Raw genomic sequence first — 15,296 nt, 5'->3', positions numbered from 1 at the left:
TGTTTGCTGAAGTTTTGTTGTCTGTACACCATAAAAAAGGGATTTCGAGTTAACTGATGTCTTCATAATTCTTTGTATACGTGTTAATTGAAGTCAAGTTTCCATCTGCATGGAGCTTATGAATATGATGAATAAAAATTACCTGGCAAAGGAAATATGCATCAGTCAAAGCTCTTAACGGCGAAGGTAAAAATGGAGAATCTAAATGTCTGGGAAGCAATAAATTAGCTTAAATGGTCATCGAAGCTCTTAAATTTCAAGACTGCATCTTCCAGTAAATTAGCATGTTTAAAGGTTATCAGGCGCTGTGAATCACCTGGTGTTGTAATACAAAATAAAAGTGACTTAAAGCTTGTTACTGACGGTAGAATTTGCTCTAGGCCAGCGTGCTCGCTGGGGCTGGGGCTGTGCCCGGCCGGCGCTGTGCTCTGATGCCACTTGTCCTTCAGTCTGCACTGTGCACAGTCCTGCCGGAACGGGGCTGTGCTGACTGCAGTGCACACACGTGGAGCCTGAATGCCATTGCTTTGGAGAAATGTTTGTCTTCCCATAGGCTGTTATAAAACCAAAATCCTCTGCAGTTTGGAGGAAAGCTGGGGCTCCTCTGTCTGCTGGCTGGGCGGTGGAGCAGCATGGCAGCCGGTGGCACCTGGACCTGCTGCAATGGGTCACCCGGGCGGCTCCGCACGTCCCTATCCCTGTGCCACTCTGTGTAGGCCCTGGGAGAGGGAGCCCTGACAGCTTCAGGCACTGGGCACGGTGACATTGTGGTCAGTGGGGCAGAGTCCAGTTGAGGCCTGTATCCAGTGCAGTGCCTCAGGGGGCAGTACTGGGACCAGTATTATTCAATATATTCATCAATGATTTGGACGAGGGAATAGAGTGACTGTCAGCAAGTTTGCTGGTGACCCCAAGCTGGGAGGAGTGGTGACACTGGAAGCTGTGCTGCCATCAGAGACCTGGACAGGCTGGAGAGCTGGGCAGGGAAACATTTAATGAAATATAACAAGGGAAAGTGTAGAGTCTTGAATCTGGGCAGGAACAACCCCAGGTTCCAGTGTAAGTTGGGGAACGACCTATTAGAGAGCAGCGTAGGGGAAAGGGAGCTGGGGGTCCTGGGGACAGCAGGGTGACCATGAGCCAGCACTGGGCCCTTGTGGCCAGGAAGCCAATGGGACCTGGGGTGGGTTAGAAGGGGATGGTCAGTAGGTCAGAGAGGTTCTCCTGCCCCTCTGCTCTGCCCTGGGGAGACCACACGTGGAATATTGTGTCCAGTTGTGGCCCCTCAGTTCCAGCAGGACAGGGAACTGCTGCAGAGAGTCCAGCGCAGCCACCAAGATGCTGCAGGGAGTGGAGCATCTCCCGTGTGAGGAAAGGCTGAGGGAGCTGGGGCTCTGGAGCTGGACAAGAGGAGACTGAGGGGGGACTCATTCCTGGGGATCAATATGGAAAGGGGGAGTGTCAGGAGGATGGAGCCAGGCTCTTCTGGGTGACAACCAGTGACAGACAAGGGACAGTGGGTTCAAACTGGAACACAGGAGGGGCCGTGCTCCCAGCTCTGCTCTTTGCCAGAGGATCCCAAATGGTGTTTCTGCAGCCGTGGAGGCTGTGCCAGCCCTGTGCCCGGGGCTGTCACGGTGCGGAGCCGGCGCTGGTGCTGCTGGCCGTGCCCGTGCCGTCTCTGTAACGCGTGTGGTTATTGTTCTATTCTTGTTCCCATCCAGGCTATTGTGGAGTGTCCCACAAGCATTTGCAGTTGATTTTGAGCCTTTTAAGCCTTTACTTCTCCTCAGCTGAGGTTTTTGCTTGGGTTCTGTTGGAAATATGGAAGGGGAAGGACTGAATTAAGCTGCCCTGTGTTACATTAGTGAAGCAAACTCACTTTATTGCACGTTTGAAATGGGCTGGAGCGTCTGTCCCCCATCTGCAGGGCAGCAACTGAAGGCAGAGGGCAGTGACTCCTGAAGCGTCACTGAGTTGACAGGTTGTGCTCACTTACCTACCTTGACAATAAAAAGAAAATGATTGTGAGGTTTTGCATCAGCTCCTGCTCCAGGGCGGCTGCTTTAGCACAGGGAAACAATGCAAGACCAGAATGAATGGGTTGCACAGCTGTTCTCCAAAGGAGTTGATACTGTTCTCCAAATGCAACCGTCGATGCTGTGTCTGAAAGTCATACCTTATTGATTTATGATTAAGTATAGCTCGCGGAACAAATTACTTTCTTACACACAGATTTCTGGATGAATGTACTTTTGCTACCGCTTCAGCTTCCCTTTGTGCTTCTGTATTTGAACTGAACACCACGCGAGGGACCAAAGCTCCTGTTTAATTCATGGCAGCGGGCAGAGCGGTGACACGAGGTCTCGCTGCGCCCCGTGAGCACAGAGATCTGTTACAGTGACCCTTCCTGCTCACACCGGCTTGTTTTCCTTTCCCCAGAGGGAGACCTTGCTACGGCAGCTGGAGACGAATCAGCTGGATATCGATGCGACTTTGGAGGAGCTGTCAGTGCAGCAAGAGACCGAAGATCAAAACTACGAACTGTATGTCATTGAGCCATCTTTTCTAACTGTTTTCCTGCAGTCGAGGTGTGACACCTGTGGGCAGCCCCACCTGTGGTGTGTGGCCAGATGGAAGGCTCCGGGGAGTGACATTTAGTATTTCTTTGGATCTTGTAAAATGTCACTTAAAAGTGGCGTCACCTGGAGTAAAGCGTGTGCTTGGGGATCCCTGGGAAGGGTCTGGTTCCTGCAGGCACGTGGGCGCTGGAGGTGGAGCCGAGCAGCACACGCTGAAGCGGTTGTATTAATAGATAAGAACGTTACAGCCTCTGATGCTGGAAGGGGATATTTTCCACCTCTCCCACTGCTCAGCTGATTCCTGGCTGGTCCTGTGTATTGTGTGTCTGATGATAAGCAGAAAGTAATAGCAACAACACTGTTGTCTTCTATTCTCTTTGAACACTCCTCGATTCCTCAGTGCGTTTCTGGTTTGGAGCAGTGGCTGGTTCCTGCTGCCCTGGGCTTGCTCAGTGCCCGTGTGTTTGCTCGCTGCCTGGAGTGACGTTGTGGCAGGTTTGGCCCTGCACAGCCAGCACATCTGCAGCACAGCGAACAGGAATCCCTTCAGATTAGTACGTTGTTAACAAATGTGTCCCATGAATTCCCATTGCAAAGGCTTTATTGTAGTGATGTGCAATCCCAGAATAAATTGGAAAAAAATGCTTTACAGGCAGCTTTATTTGGAAGTTGGAGTCGATGATTATGAAATATTCATGCACAGCCATTTTGAGAAGCATTTTTCAGATGCAGTTTCAAGTTCTATAAGCTTAGTGTGTTTTCCTTCGTGAGAGCATTGTAATACCCCATATATTCACAAAGCAGTACTGTTACCAGAGCATTCACCTCATTCCTTTCCTTAGTCTGCTTATGCCTTCAGCAGTTCTCTTGATATCCCTGCTCAAAGGACTGGGCTGTGCTGTCAGACTCTTTTCTAATATTTTTGTTTTCACTGCATCAGTAAAAGGAATCAAGGGCTGGCAGAGTGGTTCTGGACTCACACCAGCAGATCTTGCTGCGGAGTCACCTCTCACACTTCAGCTTTAGCACTTTCTGGACGCTCACATGAGCCAATTCAGTTCACAAATCCAGCAGAAAACTCTCTTCTGCCTCTGGGTCGATCTGAGCTGGGCCGGCTCTGAGGAGCATCTGCTTAGAACTAGAGCTCAAAGGGAGCAGCAGCAGTGTGGTGATAGCAAGACCTGGTTTCAGGAATGGACATGGGCTGGATTATTCCATCCAGTGTAACCACACCAGCGTATACCATTGACAATACTGGTGTGCTTCCATGCCAGAGAGCATTGCAGAAATCCCGTCATTACTAAAGAGTATCGTTTGCAGCATCCAGACCCCAGGGCCAGACCGGTCCCGTTGCTCTGGGCTCTGCGCACTGACAACTCAAACAGCCCATTCTTGCCTTTTGCAAACTCAGAGGAGCTTTTGGTGCCATCAGTGGCGGCTGCTGGGGAGGGCTCATTGCACCATTGTGCTGCGTAATGGGCTGAACATGAAATACCTTAGCAAGTCCTCTTCTGTCAGGTACCACGGCTTAAGTTTTAAGAGCAAGAATTTTCCCTAGGGTTCTGCTTTAGCAAATAAACCCATAATTTTATGCAGCTGGCCACCTTCTGCTTTCACTTCAGCTACTGCACATGTATGTCTGTGCACTGAGACCAGTGATCGTTGCTTTCACAAAATAGCGCTTCTTTATAGAAAGGTCATTAAAATATCCCTGGATGCTTCCTGGCTTGAGCCTCTGATCCCAAAAGAAAAGGACCAGGCTGTGTCACATCTGAGTGCTTTGATCACACAACTAAGATAGAGTGCTATTTTAGGGGTTTTTTAGGTTTTTCTCCACATCCCAGGTAGAAACAAAGAGTCCATTTGTTTCAGCAGCGTCTCTCTGAAGCGGATGAACTGCAGAGCGGTTACTTCAGCCCTAGAGTTGGAAAGTATACTCTTCATACACTCATTTTTTTATCCCTGCAAGAGATTTTCAGGCTTGGCTCTTCACCCAAAGTCCCGATTTAAAGAAATAAGCACTCTCCTATAGCAGGGAGCTCAGGTTTGGGTGAAGTTCCAGTACTTAATGAACAGTTCAGGCTGGTGAACACATCTGTGGACACAGTGACAGTGTCTGTGGACACAGTGACAGCAGCTGCTGGCAGTTGGGAGGCAGGGCTGCAGTGCTCCTTACTGGGGCCTGGGAAGGTCCTTGCATTCATGCTAATCAGGTGCCCATAATTTGGGGATTGTCATGTTTAACATGCTACTGGGGTGGTTGTCAAAATGAGCACCTGGAGCGTTGTCCTCTGACACTCCCCTTCTTACAGCTTGTGCATTGGTGCAGGGTGACTTGTTGACCCTTGGCAGATGCGAAGCCCTTGTGTTGGTTCATAGAATCACAGAATCAGTTTGCTTGGAAAAGACCCTCAAGATCATTGAGTCCAACCATAACCCAGCCCTGGCACTGCCCCATGTCCTGAGAACCTCATGTCCGTCTGTCCAACCCTCCAGGGATGGTGACTCCAGCACTGCCCTGGGCAGCCTGTTCCAACGCCCCACAGCCCTTTGGGGAAGAAATTGTTCCCCACATCCAACCTCAGCCTCCCCTGGCGCAACTTGAGGCCGTTTCCTCTGCTCCTGGCGCTTGTTCCTGGGGAGCAGAGCCCGACCCCCCTGGCTCCAAGCTCCTTTCAGGCAGTTCAGAGATCAGAAGGTCTCCCCTCAGCTCCTGTTCTCCAGCTGAACCCCCAGGTCCCTCAGCCGCTCCCATCACACTTGTGCTCCAGCCCCTCACCAGCTCCGTTCCCTTCTCTCAACTTGCCCCAGCACCTCCTGTCCCCAGTGTCTTTACTGGCAATTCTGCAGTTGGTCACCATGAATTACACACAGTGGAGGTGTCCATGGGCCCTTGGGGTGGCTGCTGCAGCTCCTACTCCAAGGCAGTTCCTGCTCTCCTGCCAGAAAATCAGGCCATGGAGTAAGGCACGGTGACAGGCCAGGACATCTCAGTTCCTCCGTTCACCCCTGTGCACTTCTAGTAGCTGCTCTGTCACAATGACCGGTGCTAAATTTGGATCAGAGAACAGAAAGAGCCCGAGAACTCTTCCTCCAGCTGCCACTGGGCACCCGAGGACAAAATGTCACAGCTCCAAATGTGGATCCCCGAGAAGACACGAGGTGGCACACGACGCTGCCTCCGCCGCGTTATGTAAGTCGTCCCTCGCTGGGCTCTGCCCTGGGAGACGCGCTGAGGCGCTTCCAGCTCTGTCCCCCTGCCGAGCCTCCTCTGCCTGCCGCAGCTCTTGCTCTGCTGCTTTCCCTCCGGTTTCTCAGATTTCACATTTTCAGTGCTGCTAAAAACATATTTCAGTCCTTTTTGAGATGCTGAATTCTTAGTAAACAAACAGCAATGGTTTTACTGTTCTGAATTTGTACTTAATTCGCTCAGTATTGCCATCTTTCATTGGATACAGCTTATCTTCTGTCACAAGGAAAACTACATGACTATGTTCAGTGTGCCTGTTCCCTCACTGAGTGGTGCACACAGAGAAATAGTTTTTGGGAAATTGTAGCAACTCTTCCTGCATATTCATTTTTTTCAGGAATATGCTGTTGGTGGAAACATTCGCAACAATTAATAAGAAGGAGATTTAATGTACGGTTTACATGAGCTTTTATGTTTGGTTGCATTTTTTCTAGTATTATGCTTTTTTTTTAATATCAAAAGACAAAATTTATTTTCAAGGGTTAAGTAATTAACTTTTTCCTCCTCCAGAGATTAAGATCAGTTAGTCAAGAGGAATACTTACCTTCTTGTTTGTGAGATATCCCATCTTCTTTCACTCTCCATTTTGAGAAGCTTCGGGAAATGGTCACCTATAAACCACTGTGTGACTGTTTGGTCTGTGAGCACTCGAAGTCCAACTTCTTCACAGGAATTGTTCGTAGGAAATGAATTCTTAGATCAGTTACTCTCTGTGTGTAAAAGCTCTTACACAAACTTAGTCAGACTTTGTACAAATACATTCAAAGCAATTGAACTTGAGATAACCTGAGATGGTGTGTGATCCCAGGTGCAGCCCATGCAGCAGCAGGACCTGTCCCAGCAGTGCCGGGTGCCCCTGGGTCCTTCCCAGCGGTGCCACTTCTGTCACCGGCCCATTGGGATCCAGCCCGGCCAGGCCGGGCAGATGCAGAGCAGGGACTGCAGGAAAGTGTCGTGCTCTCCTCACGAGGACTCTGCTTCTGGGAGACGCGCTCCCTGCATCAAACAGCTCCGTTCACTACAAAGGCATGGGTATGAACAACCCCAGGTTCCAGTATAAGTTGGGGAGTGACCTATTAGAGAGCAGCGTAGGGGAAAGGGAGCTGGGGGTCCTGGGGACAGCAGGGTGACCATGAGCCAGCACTGGGCCCTTGTGGCCAGGAAGCCAATGGGACCTGGGGTGGGTTAGAAGGGGGTGGTCAGTAGGTCAGAGAGGTTCTCCTGCCCCTCTGCTCTGCCCTGGGGAGACCACACCTGGAATATTGTGTCCAGTTGTGGCCCCTCAGTTCCAGCAGGACAGGGAACTGCTGGAGAGAGTCCAGCGCAGGGCAACAAAGATGCTGAAGGGAGTGGAGCATCTCCCGTGTGAGGAAAGGCTGAGGGAGCTGGGGCTCTGGAGCTGGACAAGAGGACACTGAGGGGGGACTCATTCCTGGGGATCAATATGGAAAGGGGGAGTGTCAGGAGGATGGAGCCAGGCTCTTCTGGTGACAACCAGTGACAGGACAAGGGGCAATGGGTGCAAACTGGAACACAGGAGGTTTGACTTCAATATGAGAAGCAACTTGTTCCTGGTGAGGGTGGCAGAGCCTGGCCCAGGCTGCCCAGGGGGGTTGTGGAGTCTCCTTCTCTGCAGACATTGCAACCCGCCTGGACACCTTCCTGTGTAACCTCATCTGGGTGTTCCTGCTCCATGGGGGGATTGCACTGGATGAGCTTTCCAGGGCCCTTCAACCCCTGACATTCTGTGATTCTGTGATTCCTAGACTGGGTTTGGGGGTTTGATTTGCGTGTCTGTTTTTCCGCACTGAGCACAGCCGGCGGTTTAGCTGAGTAACAGCAGCACCGTGGCAGCAGCACCTGCTGCTCCAGCCATTCTCCCGTATCTTCAGTTCTTTTGGAGCACAGGGCCAGAATTGCACCCGCCAAAGGCTGGATTACCAGTTAGGAGAGCAAAACCACTTTTGCTCTCTCACCCCACCTTTATCATTTCCACTTGCTGTGAGTCACTGTTGCCATCACACAGATCATGAGCCAGCGTGTACTAGATGGGGCTCTAGCTCATGGGTTTGTGTGTGGGACTGCATTAAGAATTAATTGCAACTAACCCTATCGTCATTGATCTTGCTAGAGAAGCGGAGAACATGGAGCATGTCTTGGATGTTGTGAAGGGGGTTTATCTGCTGCATCCGTTTTGTGTCGGAGGAAAAGTGGAGCAGCTCCCTGGGGGGCTGAACCCCGCTCGGCAATTAGTGTCACATTCAGGGACCTGAGTTTTGGGGGGAATCAGGTTCAGTACCTTTAATGAGCCCATAACAAACATGTAGAAATCCAGCCCTCAATAACCCCAGTTAAATTGATGTCACACGCCCTATTAATCTTCATTTTCACCATTAATAAAATGACACCAAACATTTCTTGCCACACAAAATACATTTGAAAAATTGATTGCAGCACGTTAGAACCAGGAGCCAAAAAGCTTCAGGCTGCTCCTGTCTTAAAGAGTAAATGAACATGAGCACTGACAATTTTAGGAGCTGTGAGGCTAACAAGTCCTTTTGTGCTCCCTTTTGTTTGCTCGGGGAGCAGAGCAACAGTAACCTCAGGCCCTGCTTAATTTGTGTTCCCGTGGAGCATGTTCATCTTGAAAATTGCATGAAGTCTCCTCTTGGCGAGCAGCTCCAACTGATGGTGAATTATTCAGGCGTTTTGTGGATGTGGGTTTGTCACACGGTGTGAGCGGAAGGGTTGGAAGGCAAACGCGGAGCCCGTGCGGTGAGGACAGGTGACCCCTCTGGACCGGTGTGGCACATTCGCCGCCTCCAATTCCCAACCAAAACACGTGTACTGAGGTCACAGCGTGAGTTCGTCCTGTGTTTTAATAGACCTGCTCTGCTACACCTAGAGTGGGCATGAAGCTGCTTGTTTCACAGTCAGATTTTGAGTGAGTCGTTTTGCGGAGGGCTGGCAGAACCATAGAACAAGGAGCACAGCGGCCAGATTGTGTAGAATATGAGAAAAAACAGACACGTGGCAGGTTTGGCCCGGTGTCTTCCCAAAACAGCCACGCTTGTGCTTCTGAGGAGTGTGTGTAAAGCCAGAGAAAGCATTCATGCATTATGTAGTATTTTTGAAGTGTGGAGGATGCTTTAGACACCTCCACCCTGGAAATTACTGAGAGCTTGCTGGCAGCGTTTTCGTAGATGCTGTTTTTCCACCCACCTCTTTCACGGAAGAAGATACGAATGTGAGAGCTCAGCAGAGCTGTTTGTGCAGCCCGTGTAAAACCGGTATCAGCCCATCCTTATCCCCGCGGTGTCCCGGCACACGGCACAGAGCGTGGCCCACGTGGCTGGTTGGGGATGAGGAAGGTGCCGCGGAGCACACGTGCCGCAGATCTCCGAGCCTGTGTCATGCTGTCCCCAAATAACAATTGCATTTCTCCTAAAAATAACTTGTTCTTACGCCCTTCACATCATGTAGGTGAACAAGGCATAGGAGCAGGTGCAGAAGAAGCCCGCATGTGTGTTATTCTCCAGACTAGCTGAGCTGGAGGGAAGGATGACACTCTTTATATTTCAGTTATTTAGCATTTTTTTCCTCCAGCTCTTAAAATTCATGTGTTTCTGCAGGAGAAACAGGTGGTAGTCGCAGCCCTCCCTCCCTCTGGAGGTGGCTGCTTGCCCAGAACAAACCAGGTTGTTTCCAAAATGGGCAGCTTTGGTAGTACAAAGTGCAGTAAATCTTCAAATACCCTGATATTGTAAAGAGTGTCCTGTGCTTTGTTGCGTCCAGCTTTAAGCACTCTTTGAGCTTCATATTCTGTATCCTAAAATGACTGTGTATGTGCTTCATATAGGATCCTTGTTCCTTAGTCTTCGGTGTATGTGCGTCTTACCCTACCCGAATCCCCCCAGTTTCCATGATGGTGGGACTGGGCATCCTGATCTCAGCTCAGAGGCTGTTCGGGTCTGTTTTCATGTGACGTTGGTGGTTTGGTGCTCGCAGAGGCAGTTAGAGCCCAGCCCAGGAGAGCGGGCAGCGCTGCCATCGCTACCGTGGTGCTGGATGCGGCACTAGCCGAGCTCGCAGGCCGTTCAGCCGGGGTTGCCGTTGCTATGAACAGGAGCAGGGGTGCATGTAGATCAGCTGGGATTATTCCCTCTTCCCAGTTGGGAGGCAGGAGGCTTTAACCCTGAGCAGGGAGGAGGAGCGAGTACCACAAAGCAGAGCTGCTCAGCCGTCCTCGCCAGGAGCCCTGGATAAAGCTGGGAGGGGAGGGATGACGGAACGGAGCACTCGGTGCTCCTGGCGCGGATCTGCAGAGCCGCGCGTCCCGTGCCAGCAGGTCTCGTGGACGGCATTTTGGGGCACAGGAATTCACATGGCTTCGTGGATTCAGAGCATTTGCTTTGTTGGGCTGGATTGCAGGTACCTTGGTTTATCTTTCCCTCTCCACGGATGTCTGTGTAATCTACCTTGAGCGATGCCGAACTGCACATGTGGTGACCCGCTCCTCGAGTAGCAGTGATGGGCAATTGCTGGGCCCTGTGCTGAAAACGCATGGTTGTGTTCTTGCGGCGTGCGTGACACATTGAGCACCTTCCAGACTAACCTAGTGCAGCCTCCACAGAGCTCAGTGCAAGAGTTAAACCCCTTTATGTTTTCTCTTTGGTGCATGACAAATCCACGCATCATTTGCAGCGGAGCGTGTTGTCGCGCAGCTCACCCCAGCTACCAGTCCCCTGAGAGGGAGGATGCTGGAATGGATGATGCTGCGTCACACGCTCTGATCTCAGCTCTGCCGAGAGCTGGTTTTGCTGTAGCCGGTCTGGTGGGTGGAATAAGCCCCTAAGCCTTGCCCCAATCCTGCTGGAAGCTCCAGTGAGGCTACCACAGCACGGCTCTGATTTAGGTGCCTTGGCAGCGGTCTCGGGACAGGCGCTGGACGACCGTGTGACAACCAGGCTCCTTTGCCGCTCGTCCCAGGCAGCGCCGTGTCTGCAGCCTTTAGTCCGATCTGGAATGAGGGAGGCGAGTCCTTCTTAACCATTCTTGCGGGGTGAACTTGGAGCAAGAGCAATTGTTCCCCAGCCCTTGAGCAGATGACTGTTTGCTTTGTACTGTTGAATTTTTTCCCATTTCTGTTTTTCAGGATTATCCAGTTCTTTCTGTTTCTTGTCCCTGTCCTCTTCTCTGTCGATGCTGCCTCTCAGCTTGCAGCCTCATGAGCATTTCCCTGGTCTCTGTGCTGCTTCATTGAAAGGCCGAATTATATCTCTAGGCTAATCCTTGAGGAACTCTGCCAAGGATTTCTCTCCTAGCTACTACTGCTTTTTGGTGCTACCCTTTATCTCCACCTTACCCAGTTCCTTAGTTAGGAAGGACTCCTGGTTTTCCAGTTCAGGTAACAGCTTCCTGGAGATGTTGTTTTCTAGGGCTTCAGACGTTGCTGGTCACAAAGTACGTGAGTTTGTTCCTTAAAAGTGTATCAGGTTGCTTCTTAAAATAGGAAATGATATCTCAAGGGGGTTTCGAGTCTTCTAGCCCCTGCTGTTTGCTTTCTGCTTAGCAGCCGTTCCGCTGGAGGTGTCTGTGTGGCGCAGGCCCCTGAAGGACGGGTTGTGTCTCTGTTTTGACACACTGGAGCACAACCAAGTCTGTCTGTCTTGCAGTTGAACCCAGAGTCCCTGTGCACAAGCTCGTTAGGCTTAATGAAATAAGAGGCAAGACCACAGCATTTGCTAGATTTTATACATGACACTTCATTTTGAGCGTTCTCTATATCTCTCAGATGGGCTGCATGGAGCAAATCTTATTTTGAGCCCATTTCAGAGTAACAGCCTGTCTTTCTGTTAGCATTGCTTTGCATACAGCTTGTGAAAAGACTGCGAACCACACGGGCTGCAGAAGGAGGCTGCGGCGGAGCAGGCTGGGCTTCATTTCTGAAACAGAGCGTTTCACCCTCTGTAGTGGCACAGGCTTTAACGCTCTTCTAGTCAGGAATCCGGCCAGGACCACAACTCGCTTCAGAGCTGCTGCTGCTCAGCGTCCCTGCCCGCCCGCAGAGCCCAGCGTGCGCAGGGACAGCCCGTGTGTCTGCACATCGCGAGATGGATCATCGCGGTGCGTCCTGCGAGCCCTGTGCATAGCTCCTTCCTTCTGACGTTCAAGAATTCTCTTCTCAAATCCATTCTTGGCTGAAAGAGGTTTTTATAGCATTTGAGTTTTCTTGAGCGCTCAGATCTCTTCTGCAGAATCTAAAAGCGTACCGTTCCTCTAGCACTTACTCCCTTCGAGACATATGCCCAAGAACTCACTTAAGGTTGTGTTTCAAGCCCTGGCACGTTTTTATAGCCTGTCTACCCAGGGAGTTCCCAGCATCTCTGCAAATAGAGGTTTCATCGTGCAGTGCAAAGGAGGTTGGGATTCTCCACACCTCGATGCAGATGGGGTGAATTTAACTCACGTGGGTGAACCAGATTGACTGTGGCCCAGGGAGTCACAGCGTCACCCAAAGCAGACCCGTACCCTCCCAGCTCAGCACGTACCCCGAGCAGCCCAGCGCTGCGCTCCGTGCTCTCTTGAGCATGTTTTCTCCATTCCTTATATTGCAATTTATCTTCCTGCAGCTTCCTTGAAATGATGGAAGCCCGAAGTCGAGGACACACATCGCCTCTAACAACTAACGGGCAGAGCCCTTCCTCTGGCTCGCAGTCCCCCATAGTACCTCCGAGCTCCACGTCCACGGGCAGCTCCAGCCCCGGCACCCCGCAGCAGCCGCTTGCCGCAGGCTCCGCCGTCTCTCCTGAGCCGCCCCCATCGTTTTCACCAGTGCCTGCACCTGAAGCCCAGCAGCCACACGCGCCTCCACCAGCTACAGCCTCCCCGGCACCTCCGGCTGCCGTCCCACCGCCAAAGCGCAGCATTATTTCCCGTCTGTTTGGGACATCTCCTGCGTCGGACCCCGCTCCTCCGCAGCCAGGTGGGTGTTGGGGTGCAGTGTCACCTGTGGGTGTTTCTCTGCTTTGCCTTCACTGTGTTCCCTGTGAGAGGCTGAGCAGACAGGTGTCTGAGGAACACGGGCCCTGTGTGTGTGCCAGGAGAGCTGCGCTGTCACTCTCTGTTTCTCTCCTGTTTCTCTCATTGTGGTTTGTCTCTGTGCTCGGATGAGGACAGTGTCCAGCCAGCTGCGTGCTGCCTGTAGCGTGGTTCAGGAGAAACGTACTGGACACGCAGGGGACACTAATAAAAGAACTGTCAGCTTCTTACCAGGAGCACATATGCCTCTCAAATAGCAAGAAAAATTGTTAGAGAACCTATTTGAAGCTCTGTCTTCACAAAAGTCTGACAGCTCCAAGGGGCTCCTGTGTGTTAGCGGAGGACAGCGCAGTGCTGGTTTTAAAGGTTATTCAGCCAGAAATGATCACGTAAGTCCAGGCCGTGCAGCAGAGTCCCCCGGGGCAGTGTGTGCTCCTTGGGAGCACTCGCGGTTGGGGCAGCCCGCTCGCTTGTTCTCAGCGCGGGGCACACAGAGCAGAGCGGCGCTCGGGCCGAACCGCTGCCCGCCAGCTTGCAGGGCAGGGGCATCGGAGGTTTTGCTGCATGCACTTTTACTGATCTGGACCTTAATTTGCCTGTCGCAGTTGCTTTGTTTGCAAAGCCAGCTGGAGCTGCAGAGCTGGCACTGCCTAAAAATCATTAGCGTGACATGGTCTGAATCACCCGTTGGAAATACCTTCCCTCTCAAACCTCAATCCCTCAAGCTCACAGGGCTGTTGAGACACCCACAGAAAGAAAGGAGGAGGTGCCGGGAACACAGTTTGCAGTTTCAGATGTTGAAATCTTTCCGTTTTAGATCTGCACACAATGTTCTGCATCCTGAATCCGTTACCAGGTATGACACAGTACACCCATTGCCATTTTTGGTGACTCTTTCCACCCAGAAACAAACAAACAAACAAACAAAGAAGAGCAAATGATAGAAATCCCTTGTTGATAAAAAACCCTTTGTGGTATTGGTATGTAGAAAAAAGATGTGTTCTGCTACCAGTGTTACAATCTTTGGGGTTGGTTTGTTTTCTTTATGTTCTTTTTTTTTTAAATAAAACACCTTGAGAGCTGTTTCAGGCTTGTGACCTGCAGTTCTGCTATCTCAAGGGGGCTTTTTGGGAGGATTACAAAAGGCCGCAAGGAAAAGCCGATCTGTCAGTGTTATTGGGTTTATGTAGTGTGCCAAGTGTCTGCACCTCTCCTGGAACATAGCTAGGGATTCGCTAATTGGAAAGCGGTTGAAAAATCACCGTCACAAAGGAATACTTATGTTTTATGGGAGCTGCTATTTAAGCTTTCCCTTGAAGTCTTGCAGTAGTAATTCTTTTGGCTGTGTGTTTTCTTACACCAACGCTACTCTGTGGCATTAGCAATAGTGTTATTTGTGTGCAAAAGTGATTGGGAAGCTGTACTAGTAGAGAAAAACCTAAAAAAAAATCCATACGAAACATGTTCAGCCAGAAGAAAAGAGCCCAGAGGTGACGTGCTGTCTGGGCAGAAGGAAAAGGTTGAACATTGCGAATTCCGAAAAGGTTAATTGCTTTAGGCTTCTTGGTTATGCTAATTTTATGAGATTTCATCCTGATACCGTGAAGATGGGTAACGGTGTCTGTACAAATACGTTGTATTGAAACGAGTCTCTGTTTGCTCGAGCTTTTAGTTACACAGGGCATGTACAGCAGAGTGTGGAAAATCCTGCCTTTGAGTTAGAGTTGAAAAAGCGAGAGGAGGTGAGTGGGTGAACCGAACAGTCTGGAAGAGGTAAGAGAATAGCGAAGGGCCATCAGACGGGAGCAGCGCGGCCAGCAGAGGTGCAGTCTGGCGGTGGTGCAGGCAGTTGTAGTGCTTGCTGTAGAGCAGTCGGTTCCAGGTTGGAGAGTTTTTAGACTATTTAGCAGCCTGGGTCAACCTGGTGCATTCCAAACCGCAGCAGCCGTGCGTGTTCTGCGAGCACCTTCGTGTGGGATTCCAGCCTGGTCTGAGTATCCTGTTCATAACCTTCCTCTTGCCCTGCTGGGTACCAGGGTCCATGGCTGCTGCCACCCGCGCAGGATAGAGCTGTACAAAGCGAATTTCTGACCTGTTGGTGGTGAACCCTGTGGTTTACAGCTACTGTTGGTCATGCAGATCCTGCTGCTGCCGCGCCTCCTCCCCACCCTGAAGCCCCTGCGAAAGTGCAGAGCGTGGAGGACTTTGTTCCTGATGACAACCTGGACCACAGCTTTCTAGAAGACCCAGCCCCACAGAAGGACAAAGGGAAACTGCAGACTAAACGCCGTGTCGATAGTGAAAGGTAAGGAGAGGAGGGTGGAGGGAGGGTGAGGCAGGGACACACCTGCACATGCAGTCCGAGCGGTGAGTCGGGCCTGGCTGACCTGTCGCAGCTGTCCAGGAGGTGATTGCAGAGCAAT

General features: G+C 51.1%; 1 protein-coding gene across 1 annotated transcript in view; it reads left to right on the top strand.

The window, feature by feature from the left end:
* Positions 1 to 15,296, top strand: part of RABL6 (RAB, member RAS oncogene family like 6) — a 61,548-nt gene that overhangs the window by 29,115 nt on the left and 17,137 nt on the right. Inside the window, exons 8-10 of the mRNA XM_082067768.1 lie at positions 2,443 to 2,546; positions 12,465 to 12,817; positions 15,013 to 15,178. Of these exons, the coding sequence (XP_081923894.1) occupies positions 2,443 to 2,546; positions 12,465 to 12,817; positions 15,013 to 15,178 (623 nt within the window). The remainder of the gene's footprint in view (positions 1 to 2,442; positions 2,547 to 12,464; positions 12,818 to 15,012; positions 15,179 to 15,296) is intronic.

The sequence above is a fragment of the Streptopelia decaocto genome (assembly GCF_964273445.1).
Source record: "Streptopelia decaocto genome assembly, chromosome: 17".
Lineage (NCBI taxonomy): Eukaryota > Metazoa > Chordata > Aves > Columbiformes > Columbidae > Streptopelia > Streptopelia decaocto.
The sequence above is the reverse complement of the archived record's forward strand: the minus strand, read 5'-3'. Positions and strand labels throughout refer to the sequence as shown.